The following is a 19,508-nucleotide window of genomic DNA, read 5'->3' as shown; positions in this document are numbered from 1 at the left end:
CCTTAAAGGGTCTTGTATGCTGTACATATTTGACTTTTTTTGATGATTGGGGCCATTTCAATATAATTTTTTAAGTGTCTAGGCTAAATGCATAGCATCCCTTCTGGGTATGTCTAAGAAGCTGTTTTGATAAAGAGGAAATGGAAAAATGGACAGTACCAGAGAGTCAGGGTCAAGTTGAGATTTTATTGTCTCCTCTGTGAAACTGAGGATGTGTATTGCTAGCCCTGACCTCGGCACTGAATTCTAAACTTAACTATCCAACTGCTCCTGTGATCTCTGCACTTGAGTGTCTAACAGCCTCAATCTCACACAACCCAAACAGAATTCTTGCTCCCTCTCCCCTCTCCACCTTTGTTCCCCTCCCTGTCTCACCACGTGGTACCACAAGCCACTTAGTTGCTTAAGTCAAAACTGTAGGAAGAATCATCCTTGATTTTTCTATTTTCCCCCATCTTCAACATTCCCTCCATTAGCAGTTCCTGCTGATTCAACCTTCAAAATACATGCTGAATCTGTTCACTTTTTACCACTTCCATTGTTACAACTCTAGTCCAAGCCACCATCATTTCTTGGCTGGATTATTGTAAAACTCTCCTCACTGTTCTCTCTGCTTTAAATTTTTTTTTAAATTTTTTATTTATTTATGATAGGCACACAGTGAGAGAGAGAGAGAGAGGCAGAGACACAGGCAGAGGGAGAAGCAGGCTCCATGCACCGGAAGCCCGACGTGGGATTCGATCCCGGGTCTCCAGGATCGCGCCCTGGGCCAAAGGCAGGCGCCAAACCGCTGCGCCACCCAGGGATCCCTCTGCTTTAATCCTCTCTCTACTCAGCTCACTATCCAAGTAGTAGCCAGAGGGATTTTTTTAAAAATTCATAAATTAGATTATATCACTTCTCTGCTTAAAATCTTCCACAGGATTCCTACTGCAACCAAAAAAACAATCCACGCTCTTCTCCACGGTCTGTGACAGGCCCTAACATGACCTGATGGTTAGCTATCTAACTCCATCCCATACCCATTTCCCTTCTCACTGGGCTCCAGGTACTGGCCTTTATTCTTTTCCTCTAACATGCCAAACTCACCCCCCCTCGTAGGGTCTTTGCACTTACTCTACCCTATGCCTGGGATCCTCTGCTTCCAGATCTTCCTGTGGCTCCTTCCTTTTGTCATTAAGATCTGATGTTTCTGGACTTCTTGAACTAAACTAATCTAGCCAGCCACTCTCTATCACATTGGCCCTTCTTTCTTTTCTTCATATTCCATGAATTCCAAAATTATTTACTGTGTGCCCACTCTGTGCCTCTTTTCTAGGTATGTGGGGATAGAGTGAACAGACAAAAATACCTGTTCTCATAGAGCTAAATTCTAGGGGAGGGAGAGATCCAATGAATAAAAACATGCAATTTATCAGATAGTATAAATGCTAGGGAAAATAAAGCAGGGAAGGAGGTTAGGGAATACTGGGGTGGCAGTGAGTGCTGGGGTTGCAATTTTAAGAAGGCGCTCAGAGGAGGCTTTACTTAGAAGATGGCATTTAAGCAAAGATCAGAAGAAGACAAGGAGTGAGCTATGCAGATACCTGGGAGAAGAATGTTTTAGGCAGCTCGGCAAGTGCAAAGGTTTGGAGGAAGGAGAGTGCCTGGCATGTCTGAGGGTGTGTGTGGCTGGATTGGAGTGACTAAGAGGGATTGTATGGAAAAGTGCTCAGAGAGGGTACAGGGAATGGGAGAGTACTGTCCAGAGCACGTGGGGCCTTGTAAGCCCCTGTAAAGACTCTGTGTGAGATGGGGGTACTTATTCTTGTCTAGACATGTTATGTTTATGTTGCCCCCTGACCCCCCTTGCCCCCCCAAGTTAGGATGAGGGTAAGGACTTTGTCTCTCTCACTCATGGCTTTATCTCCGGAACTCAGAACAGTGTCTGGCACAAAGAAAGTGTTCAGAGAGGGATGCCTGGGTGGCTCAGTGGTTGAGTGGCTGCCTTCTGCTCAGGGTGTGATCCCCAGGTCCCGCACTGGGCTTCCTGTGAAGAGCCTGCTTCTCCCTCTGCCTGTCTCTGCCTCTCTGTCTGTGTCTCTCATGAGTAAATAAATAACATATTTTTTAAAAAAAGAAAAGAAAGTGCTCAGAAAATCTCTGTTGAATGTGATTGAATGAATAAACTGGACAGGTGCCAATATTACCAAAGGATAGAGGAATTAAGCATGACAGTGCAATGAAGTTGAGGAAAACAATGCAACAGATTCAGGGTTAGGAGACTTAGGGTCTATATGGTGACTCCGTGTATGACTTTGGATAAGTCACTTCCCCACCCTGAACCTTAGGCTTTTCATCTTTAAAGTGAGGTTATATTAGATGGCTTCCTTCTGGCTCTAAAGCCTATGGTGATTCCATACTGCAGACTGCACACCAGTGATATATGATCTCATCCTCTGATTATGACATGTCCATGGGATTCTGGCAAACTTAATGGTACTCTATGGTTCATCTTTTAAGATTTTATTTATTTATTTGAGAGAGAGAGAGGAAAGAGAGCACAGCAGGGGGAGCGGCAGGCAGAGGGAGTAGGAAAAGCAGGCTCCTCGCCAAGCAGGGAGCCTTATGTGGGCTTGATCTGGGACCATGATCTGAGCTGAAGGCAGACACTTAACAGACTGAGCCACCCTGGCACCTCTATGGTTCATCTTTTAATAAATATTATTTCCACTTACAAGTGGAGAGGATAGCTTTCTTGAGTAACTTTTTGAGTGGGTTGCAGACTTGAAATAATCAAGGTCAACTCCAGCCCTCTAGTTAGAGTCTCAAGGCCACCTTTATAATGAAGAGTACACTCCCAACTGTAGACCAGTGCTGCCACTGTTAGAACCACATTCATCCTGAGCAATTTAAAAGAATAGGGGACCAAAAACTCAAGTTGTAAATATGCTAATGAGTCAGTTCTAACAGATCCAAAAGATAAAGTGGAGTCTACCCTAGCTAGATTCTAACATAAACAAATAAATTTAGGTTTAATTTTTAGCTTTAAAAGCTTTTTTATGGGGCACCTGGGTGACTCAGTTGGTTAAGCATCTGCCTTTGACTAGGTCGTGATCCCAGCATCCTGGGATCGCTCAGCGAGAAGCCTGCTTTTCCCTCTCTTTCTGCCCTTAGCCCCTGCTCATGCTCTATCTCTCCCTCAAAAATTAATAAATAAAATCTTAAACAAGTAAAAAAAAGTTTTAAAAATATATTTTACTGGGGCTAAGCTAATCCTACAAAGCTAGCATACACTCTTAAAAAAGAAATGATTAAATCCTAGTAGCATGAGCTCTAGTCCACATATAAATGTGATAAACCCATATTTCCTGTATATTTCCTACAAGAGCATGGCAATTTTAAACTCATAACATCACACCATGTACTTTATACCAAATGTATTAATGAGATCTTAGTGATTCAGAAAAAGCAAACTAGTTGGCTCATGTTAATTACTCTCCTATATTAGGTCAACCTATTAGAGAACTCAGTGTTCACTTCATGTTTCACAATAGGAAACTTTATCGATGCAAAGAACAAAGTCTCCTTTAAATAGTATCTAAATTAAGAAAAAAAATCAGTACAACCTTCTGTTATTTTGGCACTTGGATCTGAGGAACGATCATCATCATCACTAAAAAAAGATAAAAGACATTAGATTTTCTGTGCATTTAATAAATGAAGGAATACTCATTAAGTAAAAGAACAATCTGTCAAAATCATTATTCATATAGAAGGAAAGTTAGAATGGTATGTCCCTGAGTTCTCAAATCATGTGAAAATGACTGCTATATCGACTTTTATTTTGTTTTATGTGCGCCTCTTTTCTTCTCCAGTGACACTAATAATTGAGAGTGCCTGCAGTACTACTTCTGTATGTTACAACAATCATGAGGGGAGAAAGGATCAATGGTGGGCCAGGGGTAGGTGTCCTAAAATGGCATCAGGTAGAAAAGAAACTTTAATTTCATAGTGACAAGTGGAAAAGAATATATTTAACAATCTGGTAGATGTTTCTCCTTCTACCCTAGTTTTTCCCATGATACAGAGTGCTACCCTTCCCAGTTTGTGAATATTCTTATAAACATAAGAACAATTTTAGGCACATTTTGGCTATTCTAGAAAAAGCGTTAATCAGACTTCAAGTCTAGAGTGCCCTGTATTCCTCCCTTGTCTCCTATAGATACTGCAGAGTGCACCCCTTCTCTTCCAGCCTTCCCCAACCTGGATGTTCTTGTCTAAAGCTCAGCCAGATTTTAAGGCTCAACTCAAACTCCACTGCTTTTGAGCATTCTTCCCTGAATGCTCCACCTTACATAACCCCTCCGTGTTGGGGATCCCTGCAACAGTGCCACACTGCTGCATGTTTAGGTACATAAGGAAACTAAGCAGGAAGCCCTTTAGGTGAGCCATCAGTGCAGGAACTACGGTTGACCTACAGGGCCTGTCTGTCTCTTAGGTTCTAGAATCTAACACATTAAACACTTAATCTAACTACACTGATTGGGCCACTATACTGGAAGAAGGAAGCAGAGACCAGATCAGTAGGGATGGGAGACAACATGAAAAGGGGACACTCAGGAAGTAACCACAGAGGAGAACAAGGGAAAGGAGTATGGGGAGTTGGAGGGGTGAGCCCCTGGCTTGCTCACATGGTTACTTGAGGTGCCCATGCTTTGCACCAACATAATTTTCATTTTGGGTTCCTATTTTCTTAGCTAACTCATATTGCTTTAATTGACTGTACCTAGAAAATGAAGGCAGATCCTCTTCATTGTATGAAGATGAACTCATAATTCTATGTAAGTAATATGCCGATTCAGTACTAGCTTTCATTTCTTCTCTCTGGAAAAGTGCAAGGCAGGTAATTATAAGAAGAAGATTTTGTAACAAATAAGTAAAATATAATGTTTCCTTAGTTATCTGTGTAGCATTTCTGATCAGGCACACTGGGTTGGCTCCTAAAATCTCACATGGCTTGCTAATAAATAGATCCTGATAAATAGACCTGAGTTTCTGTTGAGGCTATTGTTGTGGTGAACTTCTGGATTGGCCAGAGATGTATGTATCTCTGTGTTTTCTTTTCTCGGGTTCACTGCAGTTTCTGGGTTAACCTAGAAATCGTTGCAGAGGGATATTCAAAGGGATTGTCTCACCAGGAAATCCTAAACCATGGGCATCTCCCAAACGCATGTACAGTGCAATTTTTTTTGATAGGGCTAACTCAAGAGGATAAGGCCTGGACCAATTACTAGAACAATACAGAACCAGAGACAGGAGCTGTGTGTCAGAGTGATAGTGGGGCTTATGGAAGGAAGAATATTCAACATACTTTGAATAACTTGCTATGTTTCAGCAAGTGGGGTAATTTTTGAGGAAAAAGTTGGTTAAGTATCTTGCCCAAAGGTCGCACCGCTACTAATGGCAAAGCCAGAATTCAAACCCAGATAGGCAGAATTTGCATGAATCTTTCTACTCCCCTCCAGCCCACCTTCTGGTCTGCCCACTGGCATGGAGTTTCTGCAAACAAAACTTCCAGTGAGTACTTAGAGGTCAGAATATAAAAAAGAATGAAATCTATGATTTTAAATAATTGGATTGCATTTCTCTTGTTTCCACTTTCTGTTTTTCTTGTCCTTCTAACTAACCTAGGACCCTTTTCATGATCCATTTTTCTTCAATTGAGGTTTCTGGCTTCATCTGTTCATCATTTCCCTTTTGTTGCAAATATCATCAAAGTGGGGAGAGCCTGTCCAGATTCAGTTTATGCCCTCTTATTCCTACCCAATGTAAATTTATTGGACTAAGTTTGTGAAACTCTATACCTTTTCTATAGAAACCCATTCTCATTGAGAGTCCCATTTGTAACTTACGCTTAGCTGTGTCTTTCTCTCCCAAAAGGAAGAATCTGTGCCAGTCGGGGATTTGGAGGTAGTCACATCAGTATTAGAAACAAGTCTTTGTTGTGTCTCCTCAGACTCTGTCCATAGAGTTGGTGATGCTTCAGTATTTGTTGTAGTTACAGTAGATCTGCGATGACAGCATTTCCCTAGAGACAGAAATTTTTTCAAATTTCTCTTGCTTATCAGTGGCTTGTGAAGAGCCACTGTGCCCATTATGGGCTTTATCTCTTCTTTTGCTTGATCATCAAACAGGTCTTCTGGAAGTTCTTCTTTCACAACATTTTGTAAAACAACTTCATCTTCATTGGAAGTTAAGCCCTCTTCCACTTTATTTTCTGAAACTTCTTGACCAATATCATGAGTTACCAACCGAACGATAAGATCTTTTTTGCTGTGGACATCTTTTAAAAGCTCCACTTTGGTAATGTCAGGCTTTATTAAGTTCTGGAATGAATTCCTACTAGCAGTCTGGAATTGAAGGGAAAATTAATATTAAAAACTATTGTCTTAGTCATTTTTCTTGTGGTTCTATATAGAAATAATTAAAAACTATTGTCTTAGTCATTTTTCTTGTGGTTCTATATAGAAATAAAGTAATTTTCACATGGTTTTCAGTTTCAATTGAGTAAAACTATCCTCAAATGCCACTTACTGGCAGAGTAGTGATATATTTAAAAGAAGAAATAAATAAAAATCATAAGCAATATTTTCTCATTTCAGTAATCCTCTTTCTTTCCTTTCTTTCTTTTCTTTCTTTCTTTCTTTCTTTCTTTCTTTCTTTCTTTCTTTCTTTCTTTCTTTCTATCTATCTAAGAATAGTGTCATCCAGTCCAAAGAAGGGAAACCTAGTAAGTTTTGTCTTCTGGATCAAATTTTACTTTTTACTTTCCAAGAACTGCAAAAGGCACATATCCTTTAATTACATTGTTTTCACCATTTACCTGGGAAGATCTGTAACAGATTTAGATAGGACGTCTTTTTTTAAACTTCTTACTGAGGCAACAAATCATAGAGCAATCTAAATATAGATATCTTCATGAACAAAAGACAAGGTATTGGCTGACCCTGATTTTAAAATATGATTGTGAAAGACTTTGCATGTTCACTTTTCATCCTCCACATTCTAACCCTTAAACATATTTTCCAAAGGGAGCTTCAAAGAATAACTCTTCATTCCTCCTCACTTCCCTGGTCAAATGTCACTTTCCATCTTGCAATGGTAAAGACAGTTCAAGGAAAAGACAGTCATAAGTGACTTTTCCCATTTCTGTAGCCTTTGATGATGCCATAGAACCTTTACATTAATTTGGGTTATCAATCTTAAATCTCTATAAAACTGCAAACCAGAGTTTCAGATAAATGCTACCTTACAGTAGTATCTTTTGTGAGAAACAGAATCATAATCAGTCTTGATGATCTGTGCTGGTGGAGAGAAATAGTGGTTCAAAAGCTTAAAATTGTCTCTATGGCTCTCTTTGTGTCACTGTAAGAGTCTGATAGGCCTGTATCTGGTGTGTTAGAAGTTTTGGTATCTCAGAATAGCAAATAAAGCCTTGCTTGTGGATCACTGACTGAGGACTAGCCTGGGAATTGCCTGGGTTCCTTATACCGATCGCCTGTTCTTTCCAAAACCTCTATGCCCACGTTGGGGATGGACAGCACTGCTATCCAGATTGTTGCAAAGCATCTGTCTTAACTGAGCTAAGCTAGGTCTATTTGCTTTCCCTGAGACAGCTTTCGCTTCCATTATGAGTAGCGGCAGTAGTTGATTTGGATTAGATATTCTCTTCCAAATTTCGTGGGCTATAAAAAGATAAAGTACTGATAAAGGATGTAAAAGAAGAAAGCAGGTAGCCAAAACTGACAGATGATTGAGACGTAATGACTTAGAGGTAATGTTCTGTAGTTTAGACACATAGATTTTGTGCCCAAGGAGTTACTTATATATAAATGAAAGCTACTAAGTAAATGCTAATGTAATTTTGAGAACCCAGAGAGAAAAGGACATTTTAGAGCTGGAAAGGACTTTCATCTGGTCCAAGAAACTAAGGACCAAGAAGACTCCATCGGTGTCTATGACCATCTCAGTATTTGAGATTAAAAAGTACCCATAATGTATTCTCCAGCTCTGAGACTTAGTTCAGTGGGTTGGAAAATAATTCTAAGGAAAACATGCTCCTAGGCTTATGCTCCAAGCAGGCTGGTTCTCTAGAACTTTGCTCAGTTTGTAAATCAGAAACTATATCCTGAGTGTGAGTACATACCATCATCCTTGTAAGAGGCTCATTTATATGGAGGGAATTTGGTGTTAAGTGAGAATGCGGGGCTGGATGAGTATAGCTCCATCTCCTGGAAAGACCATCCCTATGCCCTATTGCCCTAAGATCTGCAATAAGAACTATTTTTTCAATAGTTATATTATACCAAGGACAGTGTTTTGGCATTTTTGGCCTCTTTAAAGTTTATTTGGAGCCCAGATACAAGACTGCAGAAAAACTAGTTCATAAAAATAGAAGTAGGAAGACAGCTGGGTCTAGAGCAAAGGTAGAATGGGAAAGAAACTGGGTCCAGCCTGAATGTATAAGAGTATAGAGACGTGGGAAAGTATTATGTAATGAAAGTGAAATAAGAAGAAACAAGTGAATTCTAAAGTACTATTGATGAATGCTGCTAAGTAAAAACAATACTACTGTGGAGACTTACATTTGAGGATTTAAATCTTTAACCGGTTGACTTGTTATTCTAACTGGCCCATTTGGACTCATATAATACTATGATAATGTATATCCATAAAACAGAACTGTGGGGATTATAAAAATTGCATTTCTTCCATGTTGCCAAATGAGGACTACAAGTCTAGGCAGTCCTGTTTGCTGGTAAGGACATCTCCCTGCATTCCCATTCTTCAGGAAATGGCAGTTTAGTCTGACTAGTTAATGGAAAATAGCCTGCCACCTTTTACATGGAGCCACACTCCTGATGGGGTGAGTCCTAGGAAAGCAGAGAATTGCTTGAATCGGGGTGTCCCAATTCTATTGGGCTGGGCAAGAGAAAATTGACCATATTTTACAAATGCATTCTCATAGATCTGCCTGAGGAGGGAAATCACAGGACAACCAGGTCTCAGTAACTACCATTTCTTTTCACTATTGCGTTTAGCACTTACCTCTAATGGTCTTAGGTTCAGTCGTCCCACCTCATCCAATGAGACACGTTTTTTTTGTTTTCGCTTTCCTGCATCAGATATGTCCACTGAGTGACTCCTCCCACTTACTGACATCCTTCTCAGTGCCTCGATGCTATATCCAGTTCTAGTTAAACACTCCAGCTGCAGTTTCTCAAGAGGTTGTGTTTTTATAGAAAGGACTCCTAAGTGTTCTGCAACAATGTCTGGATCGATATTGATTGGCTGTTTCCCACGGTGAGGAACTATTTTAATTGGAAGTTCCTCTTCACTTACGTCTTGATCTAATTCTTTTTGCTCTAGCTCCGGCTGGCTTTTAACAGCATACTCATGCACCTTTTTGACAATTTGATCAATATCCAAATCGCTAAAGAGATCAGCCTTTGAATCTTTGGGGCTAACTGTTTCTAATGAACAGCTGGAAACTTTACTGATGAGTAAAGAAGCTATCTCTTTAGGGAAGACATTGTTTGTACCTTTCATGTTGTAATAAAGTTCTTCATGCGTTCCAGATTGTTGCAGTACCTGATTATAAACAGAATCAACCATCTGAGAAATAATTTCTATACTTTCTGGACTTAAAAAGGTTTCTTCAGGATCAGTAGAGACAACATTAATGTTATTTCTGGAAATTTCAGCTGTCACACATTTTGTCAGTCGAGATGCAATTTTCTTTACCTCAGACTTTGATAAGTTTTTCACATCTCTGCTTGAGGCCCATGGCACCTTTACTAGTTTAGCCAAGAACAAGGCCAGCGTTTCCTCTAAAAACCTAGCGTTTAACACAGTCTCCTTTCTGGTTGAAGGCTTTTTCTTTGACTTAAGGTCATCAATGATCTTAACCACTTTTTCCATAATTTTGGCAGCTTCCAGAACTAACTCTGAACTTGATACTTCTTCTACTTGAGGATGAAATTCTGAATTGGAAATTTCCTTCACCATTAAAAATCCTATTATATCAGAGAGAACATTGCTCTTACTCATTAAATCTTTATACACTGAAATATGGGAGCCAGAGTGCTTTAAAACACTGTTATAAACAGAAGTAACTACTTTTTCAATAGTGGTACTGTCTGCTAAAGATACAGTGGGGGATTCTTTGGCCTGTGGCACTATTGTAATTTGACTTTTAGAGAGATATTCTTGGAATGAACTTAAGATTTTTGAGATTATTGTTTGCATTTCAGCATTTAGAGAATTGTTTTGTTTCTTATCTGCTTTTGGAAACATAGATAAAAGCTTTGACAAAAAATTTACAGCAATTTCTTCTATTATGGGAAAAGGCAGTTTGTAAGCCTGTGATGGCTGAGGCTGGGGAACTTCAGTGGTTTGGATGACATCTTTAAGGATGTTTTCAACAACACTGTCAATTTCTGTACACTGATGTGGTGTTAGCTCTCCAGAAAAGTAGTTCTGCAACTGGTTGCCAGCCACTTCCTGTACAACTAAATTAACTATGGTTTCTGAAAGGATTTTGCAACCACTGCTGGCACAATTTTGTATGCTCTCTTGAGATCCAAATTGTGGCAAGAGATTGTTATAAATAGTTTGAACCACTAATTGAATGATTTCATCATCATTAGGATGTAAGGATTGTACATATTGTACAATCATATCTTTATCTTTGGAAATCTCTGTCATAATTGTACTTACAAACTTCATTTGAAGGAAATCCAGTTCTGTGTGCAAATTATCTTCAGATGTTTCTGTTTTAGCACGGGCTACTGTTGAGAAAATTTTTGATAGAAGAGAAGAAATTATACTTTCTAAAAATTCATGAGGTAGCATTATGGTATATGGTGATGATGTTTGACATTCTTTGCAGGCTGTTTGGATGCCCTTATGGACCTTTTTCATAACCTCCTTAGATTCTAGAGGCAAACATGCTGCAGCCGGAACGTCATCATAAAGTAGCAAGTTTAGCTGATGCTGAAAACTTTCTTCTATCACTGCATTAGCTAGCTTTCTTGCCAAATTTTCACCATTACTATTTATGTCCTTGTAAATGGAGTCTTGAGATCTATATTCCCGCAAAATATTGCATATAGAGGAGTGAACAATCTTGTTGACCAGCCTTTTATCACTTGATGGTATGTTAGCCATAGAAGGTGCCTCATCAGAAGAAGCTGTCTTAGTTGCAGCTGCCATTTTTTTCTTTCGAGGTGCTTTATCCACAGATGGTTCTTTCTGCCTTAGAGGTACATTGTGAACTGATGAAACTTTATCTGCAGAGGGGAGGAACTGACTTCCCTGACCTGGGTTTAATACTTTAATTTGAGCATCTGAAAACTCCTTTAACAGAGAATTAATCAGTTTCATAGCTGTGTCACAGAGCTCAGATTGATTTACAGTATTGGTTACATTTTGACATGCATCATCGGTACCCCATGAAGAATTAAAAACCAATTTGTTAACTATTTCAGACAGAACACCTTCTAAAAAGTTAGCAGGAAAAACCCCACAGTTAATTTCTCGTGGATTGTCTGGTTTACTAGGTTTACTTTTAATCTCTCTATCTTTACTTTTTTTATTCTCTTCCTCTTTTGCAGGAGCACCATATTTAGCTGGATTTATTGAGGTAGGCTGGGCAAAATCCTTGACATCTACTTGGGTTATATATACTTCTTTATCACCTAAGGAATTTGGGGATTTTGAATCATCTACTGGTCCTTGGAAAGAAGATATTTCTAAAACATTTATGCAAATGCTTTCAGGGACATTTTGGACATGTTTAAGATGCAAGATCTGTTTGTCATCTGTAATTCCGTAAGCTGGAGAATCTCTCTTCTCTTGGATCTTTCTGTTTCTCACTTTGGATTTCAGAGATGATAATTCAGAAGGTGTATTTTCTTTTTCTAATGAACTCCCTCTTTTCTTTTCACTCTTCCTTTTATCTATTTTTAAATCTGGTTCCAGGACAACCTTTCTGTTTTTTGTATCATCAGTAGCTAATGAAAGATGTTGGTATATCTCAGCACCTTGCCCTTTCTCCTCTTTTATACTCAAACTGTCTTTCTTTTTGCTTTCATTCTTTCTAAGTGCCATACTCAAATCTGGCCTCCGACTATCTTCACTTTCCACATGAGTTGTTTGAGAAGTAACTTTTAATGCCTTCTCATTCTCTTTTCCAATTGAACTTTCCTTTTTCTTTTCATCCCCCTTTTTTTTACCTGCCACACCTCCACCTAACCCTGATGCTAGGGTAGTTAATTTGCCCTTCCTATTGTGAGTTATAGAAGTACATATCAGCTCCTGGATGCTGCCTGTCTTCATAGATGCCTCCACCTTTTTGAAATTCTCTTTTCTATTAAGTGCTCCTCTGCCTATTTCTAAAGTGTCCATTATGTCTTTTAGGCCTGAGGTTAGAGGAGTAAGTGTAGGTAATTGTTCTAGTGAAGAAACTGGATTGTCCATCAAGCTTCTATTTATTTTTGTAAAGGTATTATATGGTAGGTGTTGAACTCTTTGGATGATGTTATCCACATTTAGAAATGAAAAGAAGGTGGAAGACCAGTCTCCTGAAAAAAGTGGTTGAATCTTGAAAGCAGAGATTGCCTTTTTGGCTAAAGCAGCTATCATCTCTATAACGATGTTACTTCTGTCATCTTTTTGAAGATTGTTAGATCCATATATTTCTATGAACTCATTGTACACAGAATCAGATACTTTATTGACTGTCTCTTTATCTATTGGTGGAAAAGAAAACATTTCTCCAGCATTAGCTAGGACTTTGATTTCACTTTTTCTAAATTCCCCTATCAGGGCATTTGCGAATTTTATAGCCATGCTCATGCAGTCTTTTTCTGATACCTCTTTTTCCTTAGGGTTTTCAGCAATACTTGGGAAAGTATAAAGTTTGCGAACAAGGTCAATTATAATATCTTCCAAAAATGTAGCACTATACACAGAAGCCTGTGGGAAGCCTTTTGGTATTTTTTCTTTACCAGGGTTCAAGAGTTCAATGACATGGTCATTTTTGGGTAAGTCACAGAGAGATGATTCTTCATCACATAAAAATGGCTGCAGATGGTGGTCCACAATTTCTTTCATAATGAAACCGGCTATTCTCTTGAGGAATGAGCCTCCTTTTTTGTATGTATCACTCCATGTTTCATTTTCTAATTGAAGTTTTTTCATAATATCATTACATATGGAGTTAACGAAGTTCTCACTTGCCCCTAATTGCATACTTTCTACATGCTCCTCTGCTGTGGCAAGTCTAATTTCGTGTTCAGAAATTTCTGTTATAATTTCATCAGCCAGTTTTGAGGCTGCATTCACAAACTCATAATCTGGTGGCACCTCTTTCTCATTTAGTTCAGTTTCAGTCTCCGATGAAGGGAATATATGTGCTAGAAGCTTGTAAGTAATATCTTCTAAAAGAGAACGCGGCAATACAGTGATGCATGATGGTAAAACATGGCTATCATTGTTGATGCTGTCAAGCACATTTCTGATGATGTTCTCCTCTTGGAGGAAGGAATAGGAAGAAGTTACTAATTCTCCTAAAACTAATGACTCCACTTGATAATCATAAATTTCTCCTAATAGCAAATAACATAATTTTTCCCCAAAACTGATGGCATCACTTTGTATAGCTCTATAAATATGAATCAGAGATTTATAATCATCTAATATTTTTTCATAAATTAGGCTGACAGTTTTTTCAACCATTTCTTTATATCCTTCTGAAAAATGCAGACTTTCATCCAAGTGATCTGCAACTAAAATTTCTGATGTGGTGAATTCCAGCACAATTGATTTTACTAATGTAGTAACAATGTTAGTTACATTGGTTTTTGCTTTACATGAGTTTTTGGCAGCCAAGACATTATGTGAGAATACATAAAGGATTCTGCATAAAAGCTCAGAAATTACATCCTCTAAAAAGACGGCTGAATTCACAATAAGCAATAATTCCCTTTGTTTAGGATCTGTTGCTCTCTGATGAGAAGTTTGACCCACTGTACCTGAAGCAAGAGTTTTGTCTCCAGATAAGAATGACTCAAGATGATGGTTAAATATTTCTTTTATTATATAACTTGCTGTTTTTGTAATGGGTATATTACTTATGCCTTTTTTATCTTTTGTAAGAGACTGGTATAGATTTGAATTAGAAATATCAGTGTAAATGGTATCAACCATAGCCTGGATATCTTTCTCTGAAATCACATTTTGTTTTTCATTTCCATGTTTAATAATGCATATTGCATGTTTAGAAATTATTGACATGATCTCATCAATCAGCCTCACAACTGTGTTGCTGGAGTCTGACTGCAAAAAGTCTGGATCTTCTGCACTGTCCTTCAATGGATTTATCTGAGATAAAACCTGAGTGACAATTTTTTCTAAATGTGTATGTGATAATATGGTGGTATATGTTGTATAAGTCTGTCTTCGGATTCTTAATTTACTAATAGCATAATGAACTCTCTTTATCAAAGCATCAGCATTGAGTCTTGAATATGGTTTAAAGGGCAGCTTTGCTATGAAATCTGGATGAATTTGGAAATCAAAAACTTCAGCCAGGATAATTTTAGTTACTCTTTCAGCCAATGTTTTTGTATCACTGAGAAAGTCTTTATCAGTTTCCAGTTCATATTCTTGTAAAACTTTGCTATATGCCGTGTCAATAATTTCAGTCACTACTTCTGTATGTACTGGTGGCAAACACAATTGTTCCTTAGCATTTTCTAGGATACTAACTTGAGCTTTTGAGAATTCTTCTGTTATCAAATATATGAGTTTTTCAGCTGTTTCCAATAGTTCTTTTCCTGAATCTCTTAATGGGTTTGTTTGCACAATACCTAACACCCTGTGGAATATTTTGCTTAAAACCCCAGAGATCACATCTTCCAAAAATGCTGAGGAGTAAACACCAGCAAAAAAATCCTGCCTTCTCATATAAACAAAGTGTGTATATGATGGAGGAAGTAATGACTTTCCATACACAAATGGATGGAGATGCTGCTGACAGATATTTTTAATGATAAAACATGCTATTCTATCAATAAGAACATTGTTACTGCTTATGATATCGTGTTCAACTGCTTCTTGAGACCCAGAGTTTTGCAACATATTTCTGAACACAGAATCAACGAGATGCTGAACATCATCCTCTGAATAAATAGATTTGGTTTCTTCTTCATCTTTTGAAAATCGAATTTCATGTTGGGAAATTTTCATCCTAATATCACTGATTAGCTTTGAAGAGATTTCACCACAATTAATTCTTGATCTGCCTTTTGGGGTTTTGCCATATGGAACAATGTTATATGTGGAAGGAAATATTCTAGATAATAGCACTCTAATTAGGTCTTCTAAGAGTGTGTATGGCAGCAAGGTATTATATGGAGATAAATGCAGGCTTGGCTTGGTAGATTCACTGCTGCCACTAAAGATGTTCTCAATAATGTTCTCTGCTGTTAAAGTAGCATGAGAGGAAGCTGACAAATCCCCAGAAAACAGTGGGTGAAGAAGATAATCAGAAATAGCTGCTACAATTAAATTGGTAACATTTTCTGCAAAAATATCACTGTCTTTGAGTTCTTCATTATCAATCTCAAGGGTTAGCCCATGCTGTTGCAGAATATTTCCGTAAACTGAATTGACGAGTTCATCCACAGTGTCTAGATCTACAGTGGGGAAAGCCTGCTCTTGGTTATCACGAAGAATGCAGATTTTAGCTTTGTTAAAATGGTTATTTATTGAGTTTACTATTTTTTGGGTCATTTTATCCAGTTCACATTCAGTGTTATATTTTGGACTGAAGACCTTTGATAATAGCCTGGCAATGATATCTTCTACAAATGCATTAGGATAAAAGTCCATTCCTAGTGATGATGGCTTCTGGGGTCTATGGGACTCTGTGACCTCACTGATAACCTCTTTAACCATATTTGATATTTCATCCAGTGGAGTCACTGAACAAGGTAAGCCCTCTCCACACAAGAAAGGTTGAAGATGATTTTCAATAATCTCTTGAATAATGAGACTGGCTATTCGGTCAATCATAAGTGGGCTTTGGCTTACTACGCTTTTCTGGACTGACACAAGAGAGTCAGACATCTGTAAAACATTATTATAAACAGACTCCACCATATTTTGAAGGTTTTTTTCTGTATATGGATGTTGACAGTCATATTTAGTGAGCCAAATCTTATGCTTTGAAATGGCTAACAAAATCTTATTTATTATACAGGTGGATATCTTATTAAAATCTGAAGTCAATAAATACTTCTTTCCCAAGCATGAAGCCTTCCAAGGTGGAGAAATGAGCTGAGATAATAGCTTCCTGATGACATCTTCTAAAAATGAGTGTGATAACACGGTAGTATAGCCCATTGAATGTTGATCTTGGTAATTAAGTTCTCTCAGGTTGTTTTGAAGTTTCTGCAATATATTTTCAGCTTTAAGAGGGTAATATGAATTAGGCATGAGCTTTCCTACAAAGCACAATGGGAGTTGGTAGTCTACACTCTCTTTCAATATGCCATTAGTTATCTGTTCTGCTATTGAGGTGGTAGCATGTGTCAGACGACTTCCACCAGTGACTTGTAGTGCATATTCCCATGAAACATCACTATTAACTGAGTCGGCAATCTTTCTAACAGTTTGTTTATCGATTGGTGGAAAACATATCCTTTCTTCAACATCTCGTAAAACAGTGACTTGAGCATTGTTAAACTCATTCACCACGGAGTTGACATCTAATATATTTACCTCATTGAGTTGAGCTTCAGTGATGTTTACATTTTTGCTCTGCAATGAGGTGGAGAGCTTAAGGAAAATGTCTGCGATTATTTCCTCCAGAAATTTGGCAGAATAAACTCCTGTGTTCATGCCTCCTGGATATTGTGTGTTAAGAATGGCTGTTGCATTCACTTCCTTTTTACCTGGTCTTTGAAGAGGAGGTAGAGGATGGAATTTTCCTGAAAACTGCTTACCAAATGGGGCTTTCATTTTGGAATGAATCACCCTGAGATTATTCAGTGGTTCTGTCAAAGGCTTGCTGTCATAACTCATGAATCTTACAGAGCATTTACCCTGTCTTGAATGTTTTAATTCTGGCCTTTCTACTTTTGGGAAACCAGAGAGTCTTCTTCTTGTTCTATACGTTAAATGTTTGTTTGCAAAAAGTGGACTTCTGGGAGGTCGGTATATACCACAGGACAGTTTTTCCATTAAAGATTTTACCAAGGCATGGGAAATAATAGTAAGCATAGATTCTTGATCTATTTCTGCCAGATTTTCCAAAAGGCCTGACACGTCATAATCCTCAAGTGGTGAGCCATGGTCGATTGTTCCCCTGCAATAATTCTCTATATTTTGAAGTACGTTGCACAGTTGACCTTCTGCTGGTATTTCACCAGAAAGAGAACCATCTGTAAGGAGGCTGTTGGCTGTATATTCTTCCAAAAGTATTTTAATAAGTGTCTCACATACAAGATTCAGAATAAAAACTGATTTTGGGGAGAGCCCAGGGTTATTTCTAGGTATTCTATGACTTTGCTGGTTATTTGAAGATAGGAAACTTTTTTGTGGTATTTTACCAGAATCCCTATCCCAATTTGGGCATTCATCTGGCAAAACCAAACTGAAAACAATATTGGAAATTTTATTGACTACTTCTTTGGAGTCACGAGTTTTTAGGCTACCGACCAGAGTGCCTAACTTACATTCCAGAGAGTTTAGTTGATTTTTCTGTACTAGTTGATTAATTTGGTGAGTAGGAGATGATTTCCAATCTCTGGAGCCTGTCTGTCTTTTCATAGTTTTGGTTTTGTTGTGAATGGGCAAACTATGGCTTTTCAGCATGGAGAGTTGTTTGTTTCTTCCTCTGCTGTCAGGCTGGTGCTTTATTCCTATTTCTTTGGACAGAACATGGATCACTCCTATTAAGAGATCCTGAAAGAGATTGTCAAAGTCAGCCACAGCTACTCTTGGGCAGTAAATATATTTTGTTTTCACAGAAATGACTTCTTGTGTAGAGTCCACCTTTAAAATCTCACTATTAAAAAGGATTCGAATAATGATTTCAGAAATGCTTAAAGCAAGTCCTCTGGTAGAAACTGGAAATACTTGTGAATGAATTAAAATAACCTTGCTAAAAGATGAATCTTGGTTTTCCAGTGATTTCTGTTCTGTTCCATCATCGTCAGTACAATCAGACAGCCTTGACATTATATAGGAAATAACCAATCCAGTGAGATGTTCACAAAATTGATAAAGTGAAGAATTATAGTTAATGCTTCCTAGAGGCTGTTTGAATTCATATTTTTTCCTTAACAGTGTGGATGCAATAGATACTTTGTCATCAAGAGGACCTTAAAATAGAAAACATTACGATTTTTAGCATGCATTAAGGGGAAATGTTGAGCATTCAAAACACTAGCATTTTTTTATACATGAATTCAAGAAATAGAAAGACCTAGTCAAGAAAGGAACTGAGTTTTCTTCAAATCTCTATATCCCACCTGTGGAACTTTACTTTGGCAAGAAGGAAGAAAACAGCCTAATAAAATTCAGATCTCTAAGTGCTGGTTTATTCCTTGTATAGCGAAATCCTGGGGCAGATAAATGATTTTCAGCTTTAGTTGCAATGCCCTAAAGTGATTCTAGTCATGATTACAGACCTCATTTAACTTTTGAAGCCATTTTCAACTGTTTAGCTAATTATCCAGTTTGGGACTATATAGTACACAGTAAGTTGAGCTGGATGAAATTTCTGATGTTTGACAGTTTTGACACATAAAAATGGTTATTTCATATGGTTCAAACCAGTATGTGCATCTCAGCATTTACAGGAAGAGAGTGCAGATATCCTATTTGTAAGCATGGATTTAGAGTATTGTACTTAAAAAGAACTTAAGTCAGAACACTGAACATGAACAGAAGAAGTTTAAGGTCATTGTTCTTACAAACTGTATCATCAATAATTGCAAAGACTTTAACTGTATATCTCAAAAAGAAGTTGGATCATTACAGTCAACTATGTATGAAGCCTGACTATAATTTTAGAAGTCTTTTTAAGAAAATAAACACAAGACAAAGCAAACTTTCTTTGAACTGTTACCTGGGAATTGCCTTTAGGGCAGCTATATGTCCCAAGCAAGACATCATCATGTCATAGCGATACCTCATGCCCAATCAAAATATCTACTTTAAATTATGCCCATTTAATTCTATCTGTTGATAGTGAAAACTGAACAACACCTCTCCAAATAAAAATTATGTAAATCTGTCAACATTTTTTTCCTTTAGCATACTGACCAGTTGAAAAACACATCGTTAAACAACCACCCCAAATCCAAGGCTATTTTCAGAGAAGCAATGAATGGAGCTTCTTGGATTTGAGAGTTACAAATAAGACTCATTGACTTTTTTCCTCTAAAATGATG

The 19,508-nt window shown here is 37.8% G+C and overlaps 1 protein-coding gene across 3 annotated transcripts in view; it reads right to left on the bottom strand.

The window, feature by feature from the left end:
* Nucleotides 1-19,508, bottom strand: part of LOC144307964 (fibrous sheath-interacting protein 2-like) — a 75,218-nt gene that overhangs the window by 7,071 nt on the left and 48,639 nt on the right. For all 3 annotated transcript variants that reach the window (XM_077888071.1, XM_077888073.1, XM_077888072.1), the window contains 4 exons: nucleotides 9,091-18,434; nucleotides 5,895-6,392; nucleotides 4,769-4,866; nucleotides 3,609-3,655 (listed from right to left, as the gene is read on the bottom strand). In XM_077888071.1, coding sequence (XP_077744197.1) covers nucleotides 3,609-3,655; nucleotides 4,769-4,866; nucleotides 5,895-6,392; nucleotides 9,091-18,434 — 9,987 coding nt within the window. The remainder of the gene's footprint in view (nucleotides 1-3,608; nucleotides 3,656-4,768; nucleotides 4,867-5,894; nucleotides 6,393-9,090; nucleotides 18,435-19,508) is intronic.

The sequence above is a fragment of the Canis aureus genome, chromosome X (assembly GCF_053574225.1).
Source record: "Canis aureus isolate CA01 chromosome X, VMU_Caureus_v.1.0, whole genome shotgun sequence".
Lineage (NCBI taxonomy): Eukaryota > Metazoa > Chordata > Mammalia > Carnivora > Canidae > Canis > Canis aureus.
Note: the sequence above shows the minus strand (reverse complement) of the source record. Positions and strands in the feature narration are given on the sequence as shown.